Genomic DNA, 25269 nt, shown 5'->3' with positions numbered 1-25269 from the left:
GGAATGGTTATTTTTACTTTCTATCAGTATTTGTCTCCAGAAGTTACTGCTGATTGGATATATGAGGGGCTGAGAGGCTCCAGACAGTCTTCTGAAGAATATAGAGAGACTATTTCTTGCATATGTTACCTTATTGCAGGTCGAGTCTGAATTATGACTGAGTTTAAAGTTCACAGCTGATTAAAATGTTCCACTATTGTTAATCTGGTTAATTCTATGTGCAATTATGATGACACAGAGGCCTGGATTTTTCTCTTTGGGGAGGAGTTTCAGCAGGACTGTACTTTCGTCTGCCCCTCCGTGTACGCTCCAGCTGAGACTTATTTTCCTGGGCTGGGGTATATTTGACGTGCACACCATTCTCCAAGTAGGATTCCCACCATCAAGAAGGAAGCCACCAGTGCCAGACAGGAAACTCCAGTGGTGCTGCAGCAGAGATGCTGCTGCAACACCCAAAGATCCAATGAGGGTCTTAAACGGGCAGAAGCATCCTGAAGGTCAGAACAAGGCCTCCTACCAGGGCCTTCAGCAGGTAAGTCTGGGCCATCTGAAGGGAGAGACCACTACAAGGCTCACTCCCTCCATTTGGCACTTCCCAGAGTCTACTGTTACCTCCACATTATGGCTCTGGGAAGTGGTGGTAAGTGTGGCAGAGAGCAGGGAAATATGCCTGGAACATAGGCACTGACCCTGCCACCATTTACATGTTGTGGGAATGGAAGAAATGGGCAGTGGCAGTCCTGGCGGGGAGAGCAAAATCCCAGTCAACCAATGAAGTAACGATAGGCCTCAGTGCTCATATTTTCTGATACTCTCCATCGCGATCCCACCTGATTTTGGGCAGGATCATGAAGAAGAATTCCTTCCAGTGACTTTGACAGATCTTGCTTGTTTACTTACCTTCACATAACCCTTTGAAAGAACCAATATTATTGACAAAAAGAACTACAGCATATAAAAGGATACAGAAAATGTATAATTTTCTTTGATTTCCATTTTAAAACTATTCATGGAAACTATTTTTTTCTATTCTAGAGCATGCACACAGTTTTGAATAATCATAGAATGGTTAGCACTTTAAAAGCTGACCTGCGTGCTGTGATCAGCCAGGGGCTGTTGAATATTCCCAGCAAATCCACAGAAACATTCAACTGCTCACTGGAAGAAGTAGGCAGTAGTTTTGAATGGAAATGTAAGTACATTGTTTTTGTTTGACTCCTCAAAGACATTTCTATGTACAATTTATATAACTTGGTATGTGACCGAAAAACAATTGTAGAATGTACAAGTGATAGTTCACCCAGATCATAATGGTTTATGTAATACACTAGTTATTTATTACTAATGTACAGTGATTATACTGCAATAAATTCTATAAATAGAGGGAAATTAAGTCCATGTTGGCCTTATTTAAGAAAATCAATAGAATTGATGAATTTCACCTTTCAAGTTAAGGGGTTAAAATTCCTTCGGTGCTATTTTTAGTGCACTGATTAGTATGCTTGCATCAAATTCCTATGTGTACTTCTTACATTTCAGTATTTTTGACCACCTTTTCACAGAAAAAAAAAGTTGCTTTTAAGTGCTGGGTTTTAAAACAAAGTGGATTTGCATAGACTTAAAAAGGAAAGCCCCAAGCTGCAGGCAATTACCAAAAGTGTATTAGAACCAGACATGGATACTGTTACCCAGGATGATTGGAAATAACAGGGAGGTGTTAACTCATCTCAGGGGCTCCCAAAAAACATTCCTACCATGGGGGAAATAGAATGCTCCTTCCTGTTGAAGTATGCATGAAGCTAATTTCAAAGAACATAAGAACATAAGAAATGGGAGCAGGAGTAGGCCATTTGGCCCATCAAGCCTACTCCGCCATTCAATAAGATCATGGCTGACCTTCTACCTCAACTCCACTTTCCTGCACTATCCCCATATCACTTGATTCCATTAATATCCAAAAATCTATCAATCTCAGACTTGAATATACTCAACGACTGAGCCTCCACAGCCCTCTGGGGTAGAGAATTCCAAACATTCACCACCCTCTGTGTGAAGAAGTTCCCCTTCATCTCAGTCCCAAATGGCTGACCCCTTATTCTGAGACTGTGACCCCTGGTTCTAGACTCCCCAGCCAGGGGAAACATCCTTCCTGCATCTACCCTGTCAAGCCCTGTAAGAATTTTGTATGTTTCAATGAGATCACCTCTCATTCTTCTAAACTCTAGAGAATATAGGCCTAGTCTACTCAATCTCTCCTCATAGGACAATCCCCCCATCCCAGGAATCAGTCTGGTGAACCTTTGTTGCACTCCCTCTATGGCAAGTATATCCTTCCTTAGGTAAGCAGACCAAAACTGTACACAATACTCCAGGTGTGGTCTCACCAGGGCCCTATATAATTGAAGTAAGACGTCTTACTCTTATACCCAAATCCTATTGTAATTAAGGCCAACATACCATTTGCTTTCCTAATTGCTTGCTGTACCTGCATGTTAACTTTCAGTGATTCATGTACAAGGACACCCACGTCCCTCTGAACACCAACATTTCCCAATTTCTCACCATTTAAAAAATACTCTGCTTTTCTATTTTTCGTACCAAAGTGGATAACTTCACATTTCTCCACATTATATTCCATTTGCCATGTTCTTGCCCACTTAGCTTGTCTATATCCCCTTGAAGCCTCTTTGCATCTTTCTCACAACTTACATTCCCACCCAGCTTTGTATCATCAGCAAACTTGGATATATTACATTTGGTCCCCTCATCCAAATCATTGATATAGATTGTGAATAGCTGAGGCCCAAGCACTGATCCTTGCAGTACCCAACTAGTTACAGCCTGACAACACAAAAATGACCCGTTTATTCCTACTCTCTATTTTCTGTCCATTAACCAATCCTCAATCCATGCTAGTATATTACTCCCAATCTCATGAGCCCTAATTTTGTTTAATAACCTTATCGAATGCCTTCTGAAAATCCAAATACACCACATCGACTGGTTCCCCCTTATCTATTCTGCTAGTTACAACCTCAAAAAAATGGATTCGTCAAACACGATTTCCCTTTCATAAATCCATGTTGACTCTGCCCAATCCTTTTATTATTTTCTAAGTGCCCTGTTACCATGTCCTTAATAATAGATTCTAGCATTTTCCCCACTACTGATGTCAGGCTAACTGGTCTGTAGTTCCCTGTTTTCTCTCGCCCGCCTTTCTTAAATAGTGGGGTTACATTTGCTACCTTCCAATCCACTGTTCTAGAATCTATGGAATTTTGGAAAATGACAAACAATGCATCCACTATCTCTATAGCCACCTCTTTCAAAACCCTAGGATGTAGGCCATCAGGTCCAGGGAATTTATCGGCTTTCAGTCCCATTAATTTCTCCAGCACTACTTTTTTACTAATACTAATTTCTTTCAGTTCCTCATTCTTGCTAGAGCCTTGATTCTCCACTATTTCCGGGAAGTTTTTTGCGTCTTCTTCCGTGAAGATAGACACAAAGGCCGGAATTTTGCTGGCACTCAGAGGGTGGGTTTGGAGGCGGGTACGCTGTCAACCCGCCTCCATGCGACTCTTCCAGGTGTCGGGTCTGTCAGCAGAGAACTGACCCGACACCAAGCGGTGGGGGAGATAATTGAGCTTGTTAAATGGCTTGTTAAGAGCTAATTTAATGGTATTTTGAGGCTTCCTTCCAATTTTATGTGCACTCCCACGGGTTACCCGCTGCTCAGGGAACACGCCAGCTCACCCTGGCGTGAGTTCAGTCTACTCTGATGTACCTGATAAGCTGATAGCTGCAGAAGTGGTGTAAATAATGCCATGTTGCAGATGGTCAGTTTCAGAGCGCAGAAACTATTGGTTACTGCATTTGTAAGACATATAGAACAACCTCTCTCACCATTGACAGATCGCTTCTGTCATCTCACCTGCAGCTGCCATCTATTGCAGCAACATCCGTACCCTTGAAAAAATCAAATCTTGGTCTTCTGAATTCTTCCATGATCAGCCCCTACACCAACATCACCAGGCACACCAAAATCACTAACAACATCACCAACCTTCTCCACCATCACCTGATGCTGCACAGGACACAGGGCATCAACCCCTGACAACATTGCTGCCCGGGAGGCCAACGATGGCATCACCATGGCCAGATTTACTTCACTTGACGCTGTAAACCCTGGCTGCCACATGATGCGCAAGGTTGACACCATCCCACATCAGCACAATAAAGCATCCCTTTAATGTCCAAGCCATTTCATGCACACTCATCACTATAGCGGGGGAGGGAGAAGTTATGTCTCAACATTCACTGGAACTCAGTAAGACACTTCTCAAGGTGTGCACAGATCATAGAAACATAGAAACATAGAAGATAGGAGCAGGAGTAGGCCATTCGGCCCTTCGAGCCTGCTCCGCCATTCAATGAGATCATGGCTGATCATCCAAATTCAGTACCCTGTCCTTGCCTTCTCCCCATATCCCTTGATCCCTTTAGCCTCAAGAAATATATCCAACTCTTTCTTGAATATATTTAATGAACTGGCCTCCACCGCCCTCTGTGGCAGAGAATTCCACAGGTTCACCACTCTCTGGGTGAAGAAATTCCTCCTCATTTCAGTCCTAAATGGCTTACCCCTTATCCTTAGACTATGACCCCTGGTTCTGGACTCCGCGGCCATCAGAAACATCCTTTCTGCATCTAGTCTGTCCTGACCTGACAGAATTTTATAGGTTTCGATGAGATCCCCTCTCAATCTTCTAAACTCCAGTGAGTACAAGCCCAATTGACACAATCTCTCTTCGTACGTCATTCCTGCCATCCCAGGTATCAGCCTGGTGAATCTTCGCTGCACTCTCTCCATGGCAAGAACGTCCTTCCTCAGGTAAGGTGACCAAAACTGCACACAGTACTCAAGGTGCGGTCTCACCAAGGCCCTGTACAACTGCAGCAAGACATCCTTGTTCTTGTACTCGAACCCTCTTGCTATGAAGGCCAACATACCATTTGCCTTCTTAACTGCCTGCTGCACCTGCATGCTTACCTTCAGCGACTGGTGCACAAGAACACCCAGGTCTCTTTGCACTTCCCCTTCTCCCAATCTATTGCCATTCAAATAATAATCTGCCTTCCTGTTTTTGCCACCAAAGTGGATAACCTCACATTTATCCACATTATAGTGCATTTGCCATGTTTCTGCCCAATCACCCAACCTGTCCAAATCGTACTGGAGTTTCATGACATCCTCCTCACAGCATACCCTCCCACCCAGCTTTGTGTCATCTGCAAATTTGGAGATATTACATCCAATTCCCTCGTCCAGATCATTAATATATATTGTGAACAGCTGGGGTCCTAGGACCGATCCTTGCGGTACCCCACTAGTCACTGCCTGCCACTTGGAAAACGACCCGTTTATTCCAACTCTTTGCTTTCTGTCCGCCAACCAGTTCTCTATCCAAGTCAATACCTTGCCCCCAATCCCATGTGCCTTAATTTTGCATGCTAACCTCTTATGCGGGACCTTATCGAAAGCCTTCTGAAAGTCCAAATACACCACATCCACTGGTTCTCCCTTATCTATTTTACCAGTTACATCCTCAAAAAATTCCAGTAGATTAGTCAAGCATGATTTACCTTTTGTAAATCCATGTTGACTTTGTCCGATCCTGTCACTGCTTTCCAAGTGCTCTGCTATTACATCTTTTATAATGGACTCTAGCATTTTCCCCACTACCGATGTCAGGCTTACCGGTCTATAATTCCCCGCTTTTTCTCTGCCATCTTTTTTGAATAGTGGGGTAACATTAGCTACCCTCCAATCCATGGGTACTGTTCCAGAGTCTATCGAGTTCTGGAAGATGACCAGCAATGCATCTACTATTTCTAGGGCCACTTCCTTAAGTACCCTGGGATGTAGATTATCAGGCCCTGGGGATTTATCGGCCTTCAGTCCCATCAATTTTCCTAACACCATTGCCCTACAAATACTGATTTCTTTCAGTTCCACCCTTTCATCAGACCCTATGTTCCGCGGTATTTCTGGGAGGCTATTTATGTCCTCCTTTGTGAAGACAGAACCAAAATATGTATTTAGTTGGTCTGCCATTTCTTTGCTCCCCATTATAAATTCCCCCGATTCTGACTGCAAGGGACCTACGCTTGACTTCACCAATCTTTTCCTCTTTACATATCTATAAAAGCTTTTACAGTCAGTTTTTATGTTCCCTGCAAGCTTACTCTCATATTCTATTTTGTCTATTCTATCTGTCCAATAAGGGGTAGTGTTGAAAATATAGACTTCACTGTATGACAACACATTACCAGAAATGTCACATGGACATTGGCTAAACCTCTCAAGTGTCTACCCTTGTGTGTTGTTAGTTGGTATGCTAGCAGTCGGATGAGGGTGAGTGTGAGGGGTGGCTAGCGAGATGGGGAAGTGATCATGTAGATAGAGAGGGTTGGGTGGAGGTGCAAGGTAAGTTGGTGTGAGTAAGGATGTGCAGGAGAAGGGTATGGAAGGCAGAGTGATGGAGATGTGTTGAGTGGCACAGCAGGGTGAGTTTGAGTGTGGCTTTGCAGTAACGTTTCATGTCCCACTGAGATCATTGAACAGTTGGCGCCACTGCAGCCAGGGACCCCTGACGACATCCCTGCTTTTGCCCTCCTGTGCACTGTGCAACCAGGCTGCGTTGGTGTCCTGATGAGGTCTCTTCTGCCCTTGGAAGGGAAGAGAACCTCCCTGCCTGCTGTGGCTCCCTCCATTAACATATGGAGGGAGTCATTGGAGAGCCTGGGTGCAAGCGTCCACCTTTGTGCAGTACTTGTCAGTGTTTGCAGCACCTCAATGCTGTCAAACACTGACAGAATAACTGTCAAACTCAATGTGGCCATGATCCCTTTAAGGAAACCGGTTGATGATGCGTCATCAAATGACATCATCAGACCCGTTTCCTGTTAATTGACCAGGAAACCCGCAGGGCGGGCTTAAGAAGGCCAATCAAGGGAAAATCCCTTTGACAGAGCGGCTGCAGATGGGAGTGGGACTGGAACCCGGAAACCAGCTCTCCCGCGACCATCCCGACACCGCTGAGAAAACCCAGCCCAATATATTTGTTTCATTTCATTGCCATTTCCTTATTCCCCATTATAATTTCTCCTGTCTCAGCCTGTAAGGGACCCACATTTACTTTCACTAATCTTTTCCTTTTTACATACCTATAGAAGCTTTTACAATCTGTTTTTATGTCTCTCGCTAGTTTACTCTCATATTCTATTTTCCCTTTCTTTATCAATTTCCTGGTCCTCCTTTGCTGAATTCTAAAATCCTCCCAATCCTCAGGCTTATTACTCTTTTTGGCAGCATTATAAGCCTCTTCCTTTGATCTAATACTATCTTTAACTTCTCTTGTTAGCCACGGTTGGACCACTTTTCCTGTGGGGTTTTTGTGCCTTAAAGAAATGTATATTTGTTGTAAATTATGTATTAATTCTTTAAATGCTAGCCATTGCTTCTCTACCATCATACCTTTCAATGTAGTTTCCCAATCTACCTTAGCCAACTCGCCCCTCATTCCAACATAGTTTGCTTTGTTTAGATTTAAGACCCTAGTTTCAGATTTAGCTAAATCACTTTCAAACTCAATTCTATCATATTATGGGCACTCTTCCCTAAAGGCCCCTTTACTACAAGGTTATTAATTAACCCTTTCTTGTTGCACAATACTAGATCTAAAATAGCCTGTTCCCTAGTTGGTTCCTCAACATACTGATCTAGCGAAACATTCCATGAATTCGTCCTCCACACTATTACTGCAAATTTGGTTTGTCCAGTCTACATGTAGGTTAAAGTCCCCCATGAATACTGTATTATCCTTGTTACGTATGCCTCTAATTTCTTGATTTATACTCTGCCCTACATTACAACTACTGTTTAGGAGCCTATAAACAACTCCCACCCATGTTTTCTGCCCCTTGCTGTCTCTTAGCACAACCCAAACTGATCTGTCCAGTTTTATTCTTATTACATAGAAACATAGAAACATAGAAGATAGGAGCAGTCGTAGGCCATTCGGCCCCTCGAGCCTGTTCCGCCATTTAATGAGATCATGGCTGATCATCCAAATTCAGTACCCTGTCCCTGCTTTCTCCCCATATCCCTTGATCCCTTTAGCCTTAAGAAATATATCTAACTCCTTGAATATATTTAATGAATTGGCCTCAACTGCCTTCTGTGGTAGAGAATTCCATAGGTTCACCACTCTCTGGGTGAAGAAATTCCTCCTCATCTCAGTCTTAATGCCATACCCCTTATCCTTAGACTGTGGCCCCTGGTTCTGGACTCCCCGGCCATCGGGAACATCCTTCCTGCATCTAGTCTGTCTAGTCCTGTTAGAATTTTATAAGTTTCAATGAGATCCCCTCTCATTCTTCTAAACTCTAGCGAATATAAGCCTAATCGACCCAATCTCTCTTCATTCCTGCCATCCCAGGTATCAGTCTGGTGAATCTTCGCTGCACTCCCTCCATGGCAAGAACATCCTTCCTCAGATAAGGCGACCAAAACTGCACACAATACTCAAGGTGTGGTCTCACCAAGGCCCTGTACAACTGCAGCAAGACATCCTTGCTCCTGTACTCAAATCCTCTTGCTATGAAGGCCAACATACCATTCTTAACCGCCTGCTGCACCTGCATGCTTACCTTCAGCGACTGGTGCACAAGGACACCCAGGTCTCGTTGCACTTCCCCTTTTCCCAATCTATTGCCGTTCAGATAATAATCTGTCTTCCTGTTTTTGCCACCAAAGTGGATAACCTCGCATTTATCCACATTATACTGCATCTGCCATATCACCCAACCTGTCCAAATCATACTGGAGTTTCTCTGCATCCTCCTCACAGCACACACACCCATCCAGCTTTGTGTCATCTGCAAACTTGGAGATATTACATCTAGTTCCCTCGGCTAGATCATTAATATATATTGTGAATAGCTGGGGTCCTAGCACCGATCCCTGCAGTACCCCACTAGTCACTGCCTGCCACTCAGAAAAAGACCCGTTTATTCCAACTCTTTGCTTCCTGTCTGCCAACCAGTTCTCTATCCAAGTCAGTACTGTGATGAAATATATTCCATTCATCACTGCCTGTTTTCTGTGTCTTGTAACTGCCTGCTTTCTGTGTCTTTTCCCTTCCCCCAGTCCTCATGTATTATGTATTGGAATGTGCTGGAATTGGTTGTGTGCAGGGCTCCGCCCATACCTGGCTCCTTTGTAATCTAAGTCAGTCGGGCATCAGCCTCCTGAAGGAAGGCATCTCTCTAGTTTACGTGTGTTATGTTCTAAGTTAATAAAAGCCTTACTTTTGTTCTGCTAACTTCGAGTCTCGGAATAATTGAGGCACATCAATTTTATTAACTTAAATTTTCAACACTATGGATCAACTCCTGAAACCCGAACGTTTGGATTTGGATCAACATGCTCTGGACGCATCAGCACGCTTCGGACACTGGTTTGACTGTATGGAATTCTTCCTGGACAATTCCGCAGCCGTCAAAGATGCTACGGACACTGCGAAGATGAGACTCGGAATGCTACGGAATTGGGTAAGCCACCGGGTTTACCCCCTCATCCAAGACGCCGATACGTACCTGGCCACCTGCAACATCTTAAAGGCGCATTACCAGCAGCCTACGAATGAGGTGTATGCTAGGCATCTACTCGCTACTCGTGCACAGCGACCTGGGGAATCGGTGGAGGAGTTCCTAAGCATCCTGAAAAAGCTTGGCAAGGACTGTAAGAGCCGAGATGTAAAAGCCGCAGTGTACACCGACGAGCTTGTTCACGATGCCTTTATCACAGGCCTCAGCTCCACTCACATCCGGCAAAGACTGCTGGAAAAAACGGAGTTGGACCTGAAACAGGCTGCGGACACCGCGCGGTCCCTGGAGATGGCCCAGAGAAACTCGGACGCCTACTCTTCAGCCCGCGCCGCCCACGCCGCCACGTGTGCGCCGAGGGCGCCGCCATCTTGGAAGGCATCTTCCCCGCCCGGCAGCCCGACACCGGCGGGGCCCAGCTCTCCCCCCAGAAGCCCTACGACAGCCGCGACGCGTCAAGGACCCAACTGCTACTTCTGCGGGCAGCCAAAGCACACCAGAAACCTGTGCCCAGCGAAAGGCACCACCTGCTTTAAGTGCGGTAAGAAGGGGCACTTCGGGAAGGTGTGCAGAGGGAACCCCGCCGGAAAACCAACCACCGGAAAACCCGCCACCGCCGCGTGTGCGCCGTGGGACCGGCCATCTTGGACGCCATCTCGCCCGACCTCGTGGGGTCCGCCATCTTATGAGCAGACAGCGTGGACGCCATCTTGTCTCGATCAGGGCCCTACAGTGGCATCGGTCACAGTGGACCAGACCAGGCCGCACCCGCTATCCAAATCAATGGTGGACATCGAGGTAAACGGGTGCCGGGTTAAATGCTTAATTGACAGTGGAAGCACGGAGAGTTTTATCCACCCTGAACTGGCACAACAACACTCCCTAAAGGTGGTCCCTGCTCAGGGTACCATCTCTATGGCCGATAAAACCCAGACATCGACCATTCTGGGTTACTGCACGGTACAATTGTGCGTTAACGGAACTGTGTATGATAATTTTAAAGTATTAATCATGAAGAATCTATGTGCGAGCGTGATCTTGGGTTTGGATTTCCAGTGCAACCACCAAAGCATCACGCTCAAGTACGGTGGGTCCCAGCCGCCCCTCACAGTGTGCGGTCTGGCTACCCTGAAGGTAAAGCCGCCTTCGCTATTCGCGAACCTTACCCCTAACTGCCGGCCAATAGCGACCAAAAGCAGGAGGTACAGCTGGGAGGACAGGCGGTTTATCGCGACCGAGGTAGACAGGCTCCTGAAAGAGCGCATTATTGAACGCAGCAACAGCCCGTGGCGCGCCCAAGTGGTAGTGGTAAGGGGTAGCGAGAAGAAACGGATGGTGATCGACTATAGTCAAACGATCAACAGGTACACCCTACTAGACGCCTACCCGCTACCCCGCATATCAGAAATGGTGAACCAAATCGCCCAATACCGGGTGTTCTCCACCATCGACCTCAAGTCAGCGTACCACCAGCTCCCTATCAGACCAGAGGACCGCCCGTACACCGCCTTCGAGGCGAACGGACGCCTCTACCAATTCCTCAGAGTCCCCTTTGGGGTGACGAACGGGGTCTCGGTCTTTCAGAGGGAGATGGATCGCATGGTCGATGACCACCACTTGCAGGCAACCTTCCCCTACCTCGACAACGTCACCATCTGCGGTCACAACCAGCAGGATCACGACTCGAACCTCGAGAGGTTCCTGAAAACCGCACAAAAACTCAACCTCACCTATAACGAGGACAAGTGCGTTTTCAACACCACGCGCCTCTGCATACTGGGCAGCGTGGTGGAGAATGGGGAAATTGGACCAGACCCCGACCGATTGCGCCCCCTACGGGAGCTGCCCCTGCCCAACACTCCCAAAGCCCTGAAAAGGTGCCTGGGGTTATTTTCTTACTATTCCCAATGGGTCCCCAACTACTCCGACAAAGCCCGCCCCCTCTTGAAAGCATCCTCTTTTCCGCTCTCTGCTGAGGCCCACGCCGCCTTCAAAAGCATTAAGCAGGATATTGAGCGGGCCACGCTACAGGCAGTGGACGAGAACACTCCATTTCAAGTGGAAAGTGATGCGTCCGACTTTGCCTTGGCGGCCACCCTCAACCAGGCAGGGCGGCCCGTAGCTTTCTTCTCGAGGACCCTCCAAGGGCCCGAGATCAGACACTCCTCCGTGGAAAAGGAGGCCCAAGCCATCGTGGAGGCAGTGCGCCACTGGCGCCACTACCTAGCCGGCAAACGCTTCACCCTACTTACCGACCAGCGGTCGGTAGCGTTTATGTTCAACAATAAACAGAGGGGGAAGATTAAAAATGATAAGATTCTTAGGTGGCGGATCGAGCTCTCCACTTTCGAGTACGACATCATTTACCGGCCAGGGGCCCTTAACGAATCCCCTGACGCCCTCTCACGAGGGATGTGTGCCAGCACCACCGAGGATCGGCTACAGACCCTCCACAACGACCTCTGCCACCCAGGGGTCACGCGGTTGTTCCACTTCATAAAGTCCCGCAACTTACCCTACTCGATTGAGGAAGTTCGGTCTCTGACCAGGAACTGCCGCACTTGCGCTGAGTGCAAGCCTCGGTTCTACCGCCCAGATAGAGCCCACTTAATCAAAGCTACACGGCCCTTCGAGCGGCTCAGCTTAGATTTCAAGGGCCCCCTCCCGTCCGTCGACCGCAACGTTTACTTCCTGAACATTGTGGACGAATACTCCCGTTTCCCATTCGCCTTCCCCTGCCCAGACATGACCAGCGCCACGGTCATTAAATGCCTCAACAGCCTGTTCTGCCTGTTCGGTATGCCGAGCTATATCCACACGGATAGGGGGGCGTCCTTCATGAGTGAGGAGCTACGCCAGTACATGCTGTCCAAGGGGATCGCCACGAGCCGTACCACCAGCTACAACCCCCGGGGTAACGGCCAGGTGGAGCGAGAGAACGGGACAGTGTGGAAAGCAGTCACTCTAGCTCTAAGGACCAAGGGCCTCCCTATCTCCCGCTGGTAGGAAGTCCTCTCGGATGTGCTCCATTCGATACGGTCGCTATTGTGTACGGCCACTAATGGCACGCCTCATGAACGAATGTTTGTCTTTCCTCGGAAATCCACCTCAGGCGTGTCCATGCCGTCATGGCTCTCCACCCCAGGTCCGGTACTCGTGCGAAGGCATGTGAGGGGCCACAAGACGGACCCTCTCGTGGAGCCAGTACACCTACTCCACGCCAACCCCCAATACGCATATGTCCGGCACGCCGACGGAAGGGAGTACACCGTGTCCATAAAAGACGTCGCCCCAGCCGGCATCGACAACAACCACGGCAATAGCAGCGACGACGATCACAGCAACCCTTACCCACCCACTACTCTTTCATCACCCCCGGAAGAACATCGACCAACGGCACCCCCACCAACTACCCCTTCAACAACCCCGGCGGCACCCCCGGCAGAGACCCAGGAGGCTACCGGGGACACCCAGCCGACACCCGCGGCACCACAACAGCCACGTCGGTCGCAGAGGACTATCAAACCCCCGAACAGACTAAATCTATAGAAGGGGTGAATGTGATGAAATATATTCCATTCATCACTGCCTGTTTTCTGTGTCTTGTAACTGCCTGCTTTCTGTGTCTTTTCCCTTCCCCCAGTCCTCATGTATTGTGTATTGGAATGTGCTGGAATTGGTTGTGTGCAGGGCTCCGCCCATACCTGGCTCCTTTGTAATCTAAGTCAGTCGGGCATCAGCCTCCTGAAGGAAGGCATCTCTCTAGTTTACGTGTGTTATGTTCTAAGTTAATAAAAGCCTTACTTTTGTTCTGCTAACTTCGAGTCTCGGAATAATTGAGGCACATCAAGTACCTTACCCCCAATTCCATGTGCTTTAACTTTACACGCTAATCTCTTATGCGGGACCTTATCGAAAGCCTTCTGAAAGTCCAAATACACCACATCCACTGGTTCTCCCTTATCTATTCTACCAGTTACATCCTCAAAAAATTCCAATAGATTAACTGAATTTAAATTCCACAGCTGCTATGGTGGGATTTGAACTCACATCTCTGGATCATTAGTCCAGGCCTCTGGCTTGCTAGCCCAGTGACATTACCACTACACTACCATTCCCTGTGATTTAATGTCATCTCTAAAAATTATGAAAATTATTTACTGAAAGTAACATCATTATGTATGGTTTATAAAATGGATATTTTAAATCTGAAAATCTGTTATTGAAAAGCATTTATTTCATTGCCCGTACTTAAATCTTCTTCACCTGGGCTTGTGCTCACTGGTGGCTTTGTGATATGTATCGGGAGATAATGACAGTAGCACCTCAAAAAACAAAATGCAAGTATAAACAACCTAATATGATTTCTTCTTATTGCAGGTTTTGATAGTTTGTTAGCTTTGCTGGATACTGCAGCAGATATTAGAGCTTACTTTCATTGCGTGTCAACCCTTGTGCATCTCTTCGTGTTTCAGGTAAGTTATTTGCTGGAAATAATATTATCATAATCACATTACTTATGTAATAGTGTATATTGGAGTTTCAAACTTGCTTGTGTCTGAGCACTTAGACATTCACGAATCAATCAAGACAAATGGTTTAGCACCAGTGCCATTAATACTATTGATAAATATTTTAAAATTTTATTTTTCATGCAACTTGGTCCACAGGTTCAGTGCTGCATAACTAAAGTTTGTACTTTTCCTTTTATTTCTTTGGCTTTTCTTTCAATACTTTCTCCCTTAATATTGTACTTTTCATATATCTATTTGAAAACATAACTGGCAAGACTGCGATTGTAATGGTACATTCACACTATGGGGTAGATTTTGACTTTCAAGCAAAGAGGCCTGCACGATTTTGAGGCCCAGACATCATTTGAATCCGACTGATGGGCTGTGGATGCCAAATGGGTGTCCTGAAGCAGCTCGTTGGTTTTCGGCCACAGGAATGTTGGCTGGCTGGGACGTTGGCAGAGGCTGCAGGTAGGTCTTGGGGGATGGAACGCAAGGCCGAGCAGGGCGACCCCGAGCTAGTCGTGGCCCGCAGTACTTTTGTGGGGCCTGGAAGAGCACAACTGCTCCTCCTGGCCCCACAAAAATAAACACAGATTTACTTGTTGGAATATCATTGGTTGGACCACCACCTGATACTCAATGGAGCATTCTTTGGTGATTCTATCTTTTATCAGTATTGCTACTACCCTTCCTTTCCCAATTTTCCTGTACTTGCTAAAGATACTATAGCATGGAATATTTAGCTTACAATTATGCTCACGTTGTAGCCAGGTCTCTATAATGGCTACCACATCATACCCTTTAAGCTGAATTTGTGCTTCTAACTCACTTGTTTTATTTCGTATGCTATGTGCATTTGTGAACAGAACTCTTATCTGTGTGCCACAGTGGGGAAAAAACAACATCTTCCCACAGTCTCCATCATACTAAATCCTTGACCTTACTAGGCTACCCAGTGGCGGTGAGAACCTTCCCCATAGATAATTGGGTGGGCTATCAACTTGCACCACTTTTTCACATCACCTACTGGCCAGTCCAAGACTAGCATTGGCAGAAGGCAATTTATACTATTTTATTGAACAAGAAATGGTCATTAGACAAGAAAATCATTTACCAAATGTGGTATTTTATTGATCAATGGTATCTTTCCTCTCACACAAAATAATTACAGCATGGAAGTAGAGCACTGTACATCAGTGTAAGCCAGGTAGTATAAACAAATCTATACTTTAAATACTGATCAGAAACAGTATTAATTGCAGCATTACAAACAAAGACCTTTTGGACAAAAGCACTTTCAGATCTTACAAATCGTGACAACAAAAGTTTAAACTTTAAGAGCACTTTTACTATACATACAAAACACCCGTCCTGCCATCACAATTATGAAAATTATCAAGAAGTGCACACTGGTAGACCTTCCATGGTATTTTTTATGCGCAGCGCATGCGCTATAGTTACAATTAATTTTTTCCTTCAAATCATCAACAAATGATGATTTGTTTCATCGTCAAATTTAATTTCAAGATAAAGAGCATTGCTTCACAAAAATGTGTAATATAAAGACAAAAATATTTGATATTTCAGCCCAGCAACTTCAGGGGAGAAGAGTTCATACAACTAGCTGCGAATTTCCAGCTGAGATGGAACTACTTTCTTTCTGCAATAAGTCGTGCTTTAACATTGTCAAATGCAGAATCCTTTGGTAAGGCTTACCTCTGAGACCAATAACTCTAATATATCCATGTTTTTATAAGTACTGAGTGTACAGAATTGTTAAGATAAATATAGAGGAAATTTCCTGTTTATTTTATATGGGTTATTGTCTACCTTAAAATAACATTGGCAGTAGGTGGGTGTGAGCACCTACAGTGTCAGTTGTAGCTTAGTTGGTAGCACACTTGCCTGAGAGTCAGAATGGTTGTGGTTCAAAGTCCCACTCCAGGGACTTGAGCACATAAAGCTAGGCTGACACTCCAGTGCAGTGCTGTATTGTCGGAGGTGCTATCTTTCAGATGAGACGTTAAACCTAGGCCCTGTCTGCTCTATAAGGTGGACATAAAAGATCCCATGGCACTATTTCGAAGAAGCGCAGGAGAGTTATCCTCGGTGTCCTGGCCAATATTTATCCCTCAACCAACCAAACAAAAACAGATTATCTGGTCATTATCACATTGCTGTTTGTGGGAGCTTGCTGTGTGCAAATTGGCTGCCGCCTTTCCCACATTACAACAGTGACTCCACTTCAAAAAGTACTTCATTGGCTGTAAAGCGCTTTGAGACATCCAGTGGTTGTGAACGGCGCTATATACTGTAAATGCAAGTCTTTCTTATTGGAAAATTTCCTCTACTGGTTCTGATTCTATTATGTGTTGCTGGGAACCAGGTTAGGTTGCAGGTAGACTGGATAAGGCTGCTACAGTCTGCTTAGTCTTCAGATTGATTATTCTAGCAGGTTAGTAGGCCTATTCTGGTTCAAATTAATTTTAAAAGTTCAATGTGATTTTACTATGTATTATTTTATTTTGCCAGTTTATTAGTGCAACAATGCTAGTTAAGACATAGTGTACCTTTAATATTTGCAAATATATCTCAGGCTTGTATAATATCACCATTCAATCTTGTAGGCTAACAAAGAGATAAGCACCTTTTAACTTCTATAGAACAAACCTATTGTGGAATGAATAGTTCTTCATCAGAATTAAACTTCCTTTAAATAAATGATGTGTAAAAATCAGACAGCTCATAATCTCTCTCGCTAAAAACATACATATATAATATATGCAGTTGTGTTTGGAAAAGATCCTTGAAATTAAAAAAGGTGTGTGTCCCATTAAATGTTAAGTCTAAAATCACAATGCTAGTTAAGACACACAAAAGAAAACTACCAATCTGGATACATAGGTTTATGAATTGTTGCCAGTGATAAGGTATTCTTAAAGGAAAGCGTAAGCATGTAGGTATTCGGGGTCACCGATGTAGGTATTGGACGAATTCCTACTTAATAATTGAGTTCAACTCCAGGAGAACAATCAAAAAGGTTTTTAATGCAGGAACAGAGGAATTCAAACAGGTTACTGAGCTCGCTACAGGAGAGCCATGAAATAGGTCTTCACCAGACGGAGACGCCACGAGGACTGACTGGGCAGTCCCGTGGATTGCGTCGTGACATCATCACGTTTTCCCGTGCTTTGGGCGGTCACGTGATGTGCGTCGTGACATCATCGCGTTTTCCCGCGCTTGGGGCGGTCACGTAATACGCGACGCGACGTCATCGCGTTCGCCCGCGTTCCCAAAGGGGAAACGCCCCGTACCGGCAAACTGTACACGAACAACGTTAAAGAGAATTATGTACGGTAAGTAAGGGACACTCGGTGGTACCGCTACAAGCAATTACAGTGAAACAATCTTTTGGTTGCACACTAACAGAGACATATGATAAAGAAATGGAATGTTTAAAATGCAATGCAAAGTTACAACAGCTGTTTTTATTACTAATCCTGCTATTGCTTAGAAATTTGAATATTTTCATGATTTTGTTATAAAGGGTGTGATCTACCCGAATTTAAACAAAAAGGATTGATGTGTGTGTATATATATGTATAGGTTTATAATGCATTATGATTGCATTTAGCATAACAAGGAATGATGTGGTGAAGGTATGGAATGTAAGCAATTTCACAAGAATCTGATAATTTATAAGCCTTTTACTTGTTATACAATAGGATCTTGGCACTTGGTGAATCTTCTAATCTCTGAGTATCTAACTCATGTACTCCAGTCCTACATGGAAGAGGAGATGGAAAAGTCAGTACCAGAAGGCATGGATCAACTTTCACAAAACACAATTCAGGAACCAGACTTAGAATCTGTTCTCAAAAGATATTCAGTACCATCAGAGTCTCTCAATGTAAAATCAGAACAAATAGATGACAAAGACCTTAATCTGCAAAATATCACCATCAAACCTTTGGGCTTTAAAGTCGATACTTTGACTGGCAACAAGGTAACTTTGTCCTGGAGTCTAATATTGAGCCGAATTCTGATGAAAATGACAGTGAGGCTAACAGTGCTCACCAGTATTTACGTGCAAATCGAACAGCAACTTTCGATGAGCGCACATGCGTAGTTAAACACAAAAATCCGGAAGTTGCTGTCCGAGAGGCGCTGCCCCTCTGATGCCCTGTAGAGGCCGTTGCGCTGTTTGGCTGACAGCAACTTGCCATGCAAAAGTTCATCAATGGGCAAGTGCAGGTCTAACGAACGGCTGGCACTGTTCGTTCGCCACTCACAACAAAATTAATTTCTTTAGTACCCATTATTTTAAGCCACCAAATCAATCAGTGCTGTTATCATTTACTATATCAGAGTTTAACACAAGCTCTGTGTTGGCACAATGTTATTATACAGGCTAGGTTAGGATGAAATCTAAAACTGTAGTTCTAGAATAATTTAACAATTGTTCATTTCAAAATCTTGAAAATACCACATAATAATGTTCCTACAAAATTTAGTCCATTTGAGTTGAACTGGACTTACTCTGTGACTCACATTTTGTCACCCTTGCCCCCCACCCCAACCTACACACAAATATTTAGCAGTGGCCGCAAGTTAATTCAAATAGTCCTGTACCTTTATGTGTAAAGCAGTAACAATGTCCTGAGGCTGTTTTAACAGAAATAATTCATTTCCACTTGCACTCTGCCAGCGGATCAACTATCACCACCCCTCTCTGCATGCCTTCTAGCACTCACTTGTAAACGAGGCTCTTGCCATCCACAGCTTTATTGTGGATAACTATATTGATATTCTGGCTTTGATTAAAACTTGGCTCATGGCTGCTGACATTTTGCCCCTTACTGAAGTCTCCCAACCTGACTATAATTTCTACCACCTACCCCACCCAAACTACCACAGTGGAGGTGTGGCCCTTATCTCCAAGTCAGTGTGGTCTTTTCCCCTACACCTTCTTCGAACAGCTTACCCTGTCTCTTTTTAAAATCATCATTCTTGATTGCCCCCTCCCCCCCAGCCCCAACCCTAGTTTCTGCCTGAGATATCCACCTTTCTTTCCTCCCACTAAACTGCAGATCATTCCCTTCCTGGACCCATGTTGACATTGTAAATAGGCCCTCTCCTCGAGCACTGACTCCATCCCTTTCAAAACTGTCGTCATCAACCCCTCTTCAAAGGACCCACCCTCAATCCCTTTCTCCTTGAAAGCTGTCGTCCCATCTCCAACCTCCCTTTCCTCTCAAGTCCTCAAACGTGTTGTGGACTCCCCAAATTTGTGTCCATCATTTCTACAACTCCGATTAATTCTCTCCAATCAGGCTTATGTCCCTCCCACAATACCGAAACAACCCTAATCAAAGTCACAAACAACATTCTTTGTGACTGTAATCATGGTGCACTCCCCCTCCCTTTTCCTTACCCTTGGCACCATGCTCTGGAATTCCTTCCCTAAACCTCTCTATCTCTCCACCTTACCTCCTTTTTTTAAAACCCACCTCTTTATCCAAGCCTTTGATCATCCCTCCTAATATCTCTTGCCTTGGCTCAGCATCTATTTTTTTGATTATGCCTTTGTGAGGTGCTTTGGGACATTTTCTTTTCAGGTGCTATTTAAATGCAAGTTGCGTCAAAAGGTGTGGTTGTTCTGTGCACTGGTGAATCAACACATGGATCTGGGACTAAAATTGAGGGGGAAAACTGCATTCTAATCATTGTATTACAGTTGGAAAAGCCCAATTGGTTCTTCTGTCATTGTCAATAATTATCTGCAGAATGTTTAAAAAGCTAAAGTGCTTTAAACTTTGTGATTATTTCTTACAGTTAATTCAGGTTTTGCTTGAAGATGTGCCAAATAAAAGTACTCTTAAACTGAGTCTGTCATTAGGGAAGAAAGCAGTTGTCACTTTAAAGAATGGTCAGACATTTGAAATCCACACTTCCAGGATGCAGCAACATGTTGCTGGTGACGTGCAAACATAAGTGACTTATTCAAACTGTGTACAAAGAAGATTTTCAAAACACCAAAACAGCACTGCTGAAAGATGAGTATGCCCGGGAATGGAATGACTCAGTTATTACTTACACTGATGTGTAAATTTATCCATCTTTAGCGATCTAAGATTTTAAAAATATGTACAATTGTTGACTTTATTTAGTATAATTTACAAATGTTTGGTAATCTGATCAGAAATGGAGCCAAGGTTTGGGGAATCGGGATGGGGGGGTGGACGTGTTGCAATATTATTCAGTGTATCAGATATCTATGATTCTGAATGGAAAGTCAATTATCTGTAACATGATTGCAATAATCCCTCCATCCATCATAGCTCTGCCCTTAAATATAATATTGGAACTGGAGTTTTTGTTTCTTTCCATCTTAATAGCTCATGTAACCAGCTAGTGTAAACAAAATGCATCTGTATAGCATGTTAATTAAAGGAAGCATTAAACGATCATTACATTAATAAACTCTTCCTTCTTATTTTTAATTATTTTAATAATGACTAATTATCAATAATATAAAAAAGAACATTCTTGGTTAAAGGCAGTGCCTGGTGAAGTACTGAGACAAACAGACTAGAAGGTCCCAGGTTTGATTACAAGTCTGTGCCGAATTAGCTGATCCTATCCAGGGTAGTAGTGGGGACAACGATTGGTGCCAGTACCCTGAGCTAGGAAGAAAATCAACCATCATTCTTGTTCCTGGAAAGTGTGCATATCTAGATGTTAGGTAAAAACATGACTGGGCTTGGTTTGACATCCTCCATGTTTTACCATCACCCACTGTAAATGAAGAATGAACACTTGTGCGAGACACTAGAGGATTACGGACACCTGTACATAGGAACATAGGAGCAGGATTAGGCCATTTAGCCCCTTGAGTCTGTTCCGCCATTCAATGAGATCATGACTGATCTGTGACCTAACTCCATGTATCTGCCTTTGCCCCAAATCCCTTCCTAACTTCACTCCTATAAGGTCTGGTTCTAATTTTTAGGCTATGTCCCCTAGTCCTAGATTCGCCAACCAGCGGAAATAGTTTCACTCTATCTATTATATCAGTTTCCCTTACTTCGATCAAATCAACCCTTAATCCTCCAAATTCTAGGGAGTAAAGCCTTAATTTGTGTAATCTCTCCTTGTACTTTAACCCTTGGAGTCCAGGTATCATTCCAGTAAATCTACGCTGCACTCCCTCCAAGGTCAACATATCCTGCCTAAGGTGTGGTACCCAGAACTGAACACAGTGCTCCAGGTGTTGTCTAACCAGGCCTTTGTATAGCTTAGCATGACTTTTAACCCCTTGCATTCTAGCCCGCTAGATAGAAAGGCCAGCATTCCATTAGCCTTTTTGATTATTTGTTGTACCTGTCCATGACATTTTAATGATCCATGTACATGTAAGTTTTTTTGGACCTCCACTGTTTTCCACAATCAACATCACTACATAACAGATTATTTGGTCATTATCACATTACTGTTTGTGGGAGCTTGCTTTGCGCAAATTGGCTGTCGTATTTCCTACATTACAACAGTGACTACACTTCAAAAGTACTTAATTGGCTGTAAAGTGCTTTGGGACGTCCAGAGGTCGTGAAAGGCGCTATATAAATGCATGTCTTTTTTCTTTTTCTAGCTTTTCACCATTTAGAAAGTACTCTGATCTATCCTTTTTAGGGCCAAAGTGAATGACCTCACACTTGCCTATATTGAAATCCATTTGCCACAGTTTTGCCCATTCACTTAACCTATCAATATCTCTTTGTAATTGTATGCTTCCATCTACACTGTCACATCCTGCCAATTACAGTACCTGCCCATTATCCCTATTACCTTGTCTCTTGCCGTTCAGTCAATTTCCTAACCAGGTCAATAATTTACCCTCAACTTTAACATTAGCTTCAACTTTAGCTAACAGTCTCTTATGAAGGACTTTATCGAATGCCTTCTGGAAGTCCATATAAATAATATCCAGACATCCCCCTGTCCACTACTTTAGTCACCTGTTCAAAAAATTCAATCAGGTTCATCAGGCATGCCCTACCCTTTACAAATCCATGCTGGCTCTCTTGGATCAGCTGAAAATGTTCAAGGTGTTCAGTCACTCTATCCTTAATTATAGACTCTAGTAAATTCCTGACAACAGATGTTAGGCTGACTGGTCTATAATTCCCTGGTTTCCCTCTCTCACCTTTCTTAAATAGTGGAGTGACATGTGCAATTTTCCAATCTAAAGGAACGGTTCCTGAATTGAGAGAACATTGGAAGATCATAGTTAGGACATCTGCAATGTTCTCATCTACTTCCTTTAAACCCCGGCAATGAAAACCATCTGGTCCTGAAGATTTGTCACTCTTTAGTGCTGTTATTTTCTTCATTACTGTTATTTTGCTTACATTAATTTTGGTGATCATGTCCCTGATTCAATATTAGTTTCCTTGGGATGTCAGGTATGCTATCCTTTTCCTCTAGTATAAATACGGACGCAAAGTAATTATTTAACATGTCCACCATTTCCTTATTTTCATTGATAATATCACCATTATCAGTTTTTAAAGGGTCCACATTGCTCTTAACCACCCTTTTCTTCCTAATATAATTTAAACCGTTTTTTGTGTTGATTTTGATATCCCTTGCAAGTTTCTTTTCATATTCTCTTTTTGTAGCTCTTACTATCTGTTTTGCCACTCTTTGTTCTTTGTATCTCTCTCATTCGCCAGGATCTGTGCTATTTTTTGCATTCTTGTATGCTTTTTCTTGTTGTTGTTGCCCCTTACATCTTTGGTCATCCATGGTTCTTTTTTGGCAAGTAGAGCTCTTGCCCCTTAGGGATATAAACTGGTTCTGTATCACGTTAAATTCTTTTTTGAACACCTCCTATTGATCTTCTGTTGTTTTACCCATTAACAGATTTGCCCAGTTTACTGTGGACAGTCTCTGTCTCATCCCATTGAAGTCAACCTTACCTAAATCTAGAATCTTAGTAGCGATTTCGCATTTCTCCCTTTCCAACACAACGTTGAACGTGATCATGTTATGACCGCTATTAGATAAATGTTCACATAGGCTGTTAACTAAATCTGGCTCATTACTCATTATTAAATCTAATATGGCCTGCCCCCTTGTTGGTTCTAGGACATATTGTTGCAAAAAGCTGTCCTGAACACACTCAAGAAATTCACTACCTTTCTGATATGAGCTTGTCTGCTTATCCCAATCTATATGGAAGTTAAAATCACTCATTAAAGCCACTCTGCCTTTACTACATGCTTGTCTAACCTCTGCATTAGTACATTCAGCCACTTTACAGCTGCTACTAGGGGGCCTATACACAACTTCCACTACAGTCTTAAATCTTTTTCTATTTCTTAATTCTACTCATAAAGTCTCCACTGCCTGCTCACCTCTCATTATATTATCTCTTATCATAATAGTAATTTCATCCTTAATCACTATTGCTACTCCTCCCCCTCTACCAGATTCCCTATCCTTCCTGTAGACCTTATAACCTGGTATTTTCAGTTCCCAGTCCTGACCATCTTGCAGCCATGTCTCAGTATTGGCTACCATGTTGTACCCTCGAAGTTGAATTTGCACCTGTAATTCATTCAATTTGTTCCTTATACTCTGTACATTTGTAAGAAGAACGCTTATTTGGGCCACACACCCTAACCTGTCCTTCTGCTGTAATGTTGCTTTTCTCACACATTTCTTATTTCTCTCTCCTGATTTAATTAGTTTACATCTTTTAGCTTTCCCTTTACCTGTAGTGCCTAATGCACAATTTCGGTCTATTACTCTACTCTCTTCCTTTTCATTTGTTTTAGAATTATTATTTATACTACATTTTTCCTCTTGAGCCCTCTCCCCGCTAGGTTCCACCCCCTCCCACCCCCCACCATTTACTAGTTTAAAGTCCTTGTGACCTCCCTATTTATCCTTTCCGCTAGGACTCTGGTCCCAGCCCAGTTCGGGTGGAGCCCGTCCCAACGTTACAGTTCCTTCCTATGCCAGTGTCCCACATCACTCTTTCAGCCATGTGTTCCCCATCCTAATCTGCACGTCCCTGTGCCAATTTGTACCTGGCTCGGGTAATAATCCAGAGATTAAAACCCTTAAGGTCCTGTTTTTTAATTTAGCTCCTAGCTCCTGGTACTCTCTGAACAGGACCTCTTGCCTACTCTTTCCTATGTTGTTGGTCCCAATATGGAACACAAATTGGATTCGACCCCTCCCTCTCCAATAACCTTTCAAGCCGGTATGAGATGTCCCTTACCCTGCCATCAGGTAGGCAACATACCATGTGGGACTCTCGATCCTGCTTACAAAGGATGCTATCCTTCCCCTTAATTTTGAATCCTCTATAACTACCACATTATGCTTCCCCTCCTCCTCGCTTTGGACAGCCGCTCCAAGGTGCCATGCTCAGCATTCTGGCTGTCCTTCCAACAATCTTTATCCTTATCCTCAGAGGCAGCAAGTACAATATACCTGTTGGATAGGATCAGTTTCTGTGGATCCTTGTTCTCTATCTCACCTGGATTCCCCTTACTCAGTACATTATTGGTCACACCAACCCGGTTTGATCCTACACCTCTCTACGAGGTGTGACCGAGGTCTGGAGCAAACTTTCCAGATACTCCTCCCCCTCCCTTTTGTGTTAGAGTGTCTCCAACTCGCACTCCAACTCAATGACTCTGAGTCGGAGAGACTCGAGGCAGAGACATCTACTGCAGACGTGCTCACTCGGGACAGTCTCGCTGTCCACAAACTCCCACATACTGCAGTGCAGACACACAACCTGCTCTGCCTGTAGAACCATATCCAGCAAGAGTCAACACCTTCAGTAGAGGAGAGTACAAAAGGAAAATTGTTTTAAAATGTCCTCTAGGTAGAACAAGTCAATCAGTCAGTTATTAATTGTCTTGAGGCTGATCATAATTGCGACAAGACTTCATCATCACACTCTGCCCTCTGCCAGCTCCCATAAATGCCTGTTCATTGTTACTCTTCCATTCAGATTACACGGTCACAGCTTTTGCCTTCCACAGAGCTTTTTTCCAGC

At 44.0% G+C, this 25269-nt stretch overlaps 1 protein-coding gene across 3 annotated transcripts in view; it reads left to right on the top strand.

Moving 5' to 3' along the window:
- LOC147111747 (DNA-binding protein RFX8-like) overlaps positions 1–20657 on the top strand; it is a 74147-nt gene extending 53490 nt beyond the window's left edge. For all 3 annotated transcript variants that reach the window (XM_085998948.1, XM_085998947.1, XM_085998946.1), the window contains 5 exons: positions 1036–1192; positions 14053–14147; positions 15777–15894; positions 17915–18195; positions 20025–20657. In XM_085998948.1, coding sequence (XP_085855074.1) covers positions 1036–1192; positions 14053–14147; positions 15777–15894; positions 17915–18195; positions 20025–20183 — 810 coding nt within the window. In that variant the 3' untranslated portion in view covers positions 20184–20657. The remainder of the gene's footprint in view (positions 1–1035; positions 1193–14052; positions 14148–15776; positions 15895–17914; positions 18196–20024) is intronic.
- Positions 20658–25269: the final 4612 nt, after the last annotated feature.

The sequence above is a fragment of the Somniosus microcephalus genome, chromosome 10 (genome assembly GCF_052327205.1).
Source record: "Somniosus microcephalus isolate GS21.2 chromosome 10, FLI_Smic_1.0, whole genome shotgun sequence".
Classification (NCBI taxonomy): domain Eukaryota; kingdom Metazoa; phylum Chordata; class Chondrichthyes; order Squaliformes; family Somniosidae; genus Somniosus; species Somniosus microcephalus.
Note: the sequence above shows the minus strand (reverse complement) of the source record. Positions and strands in the feature narration are given on the sequence as shown.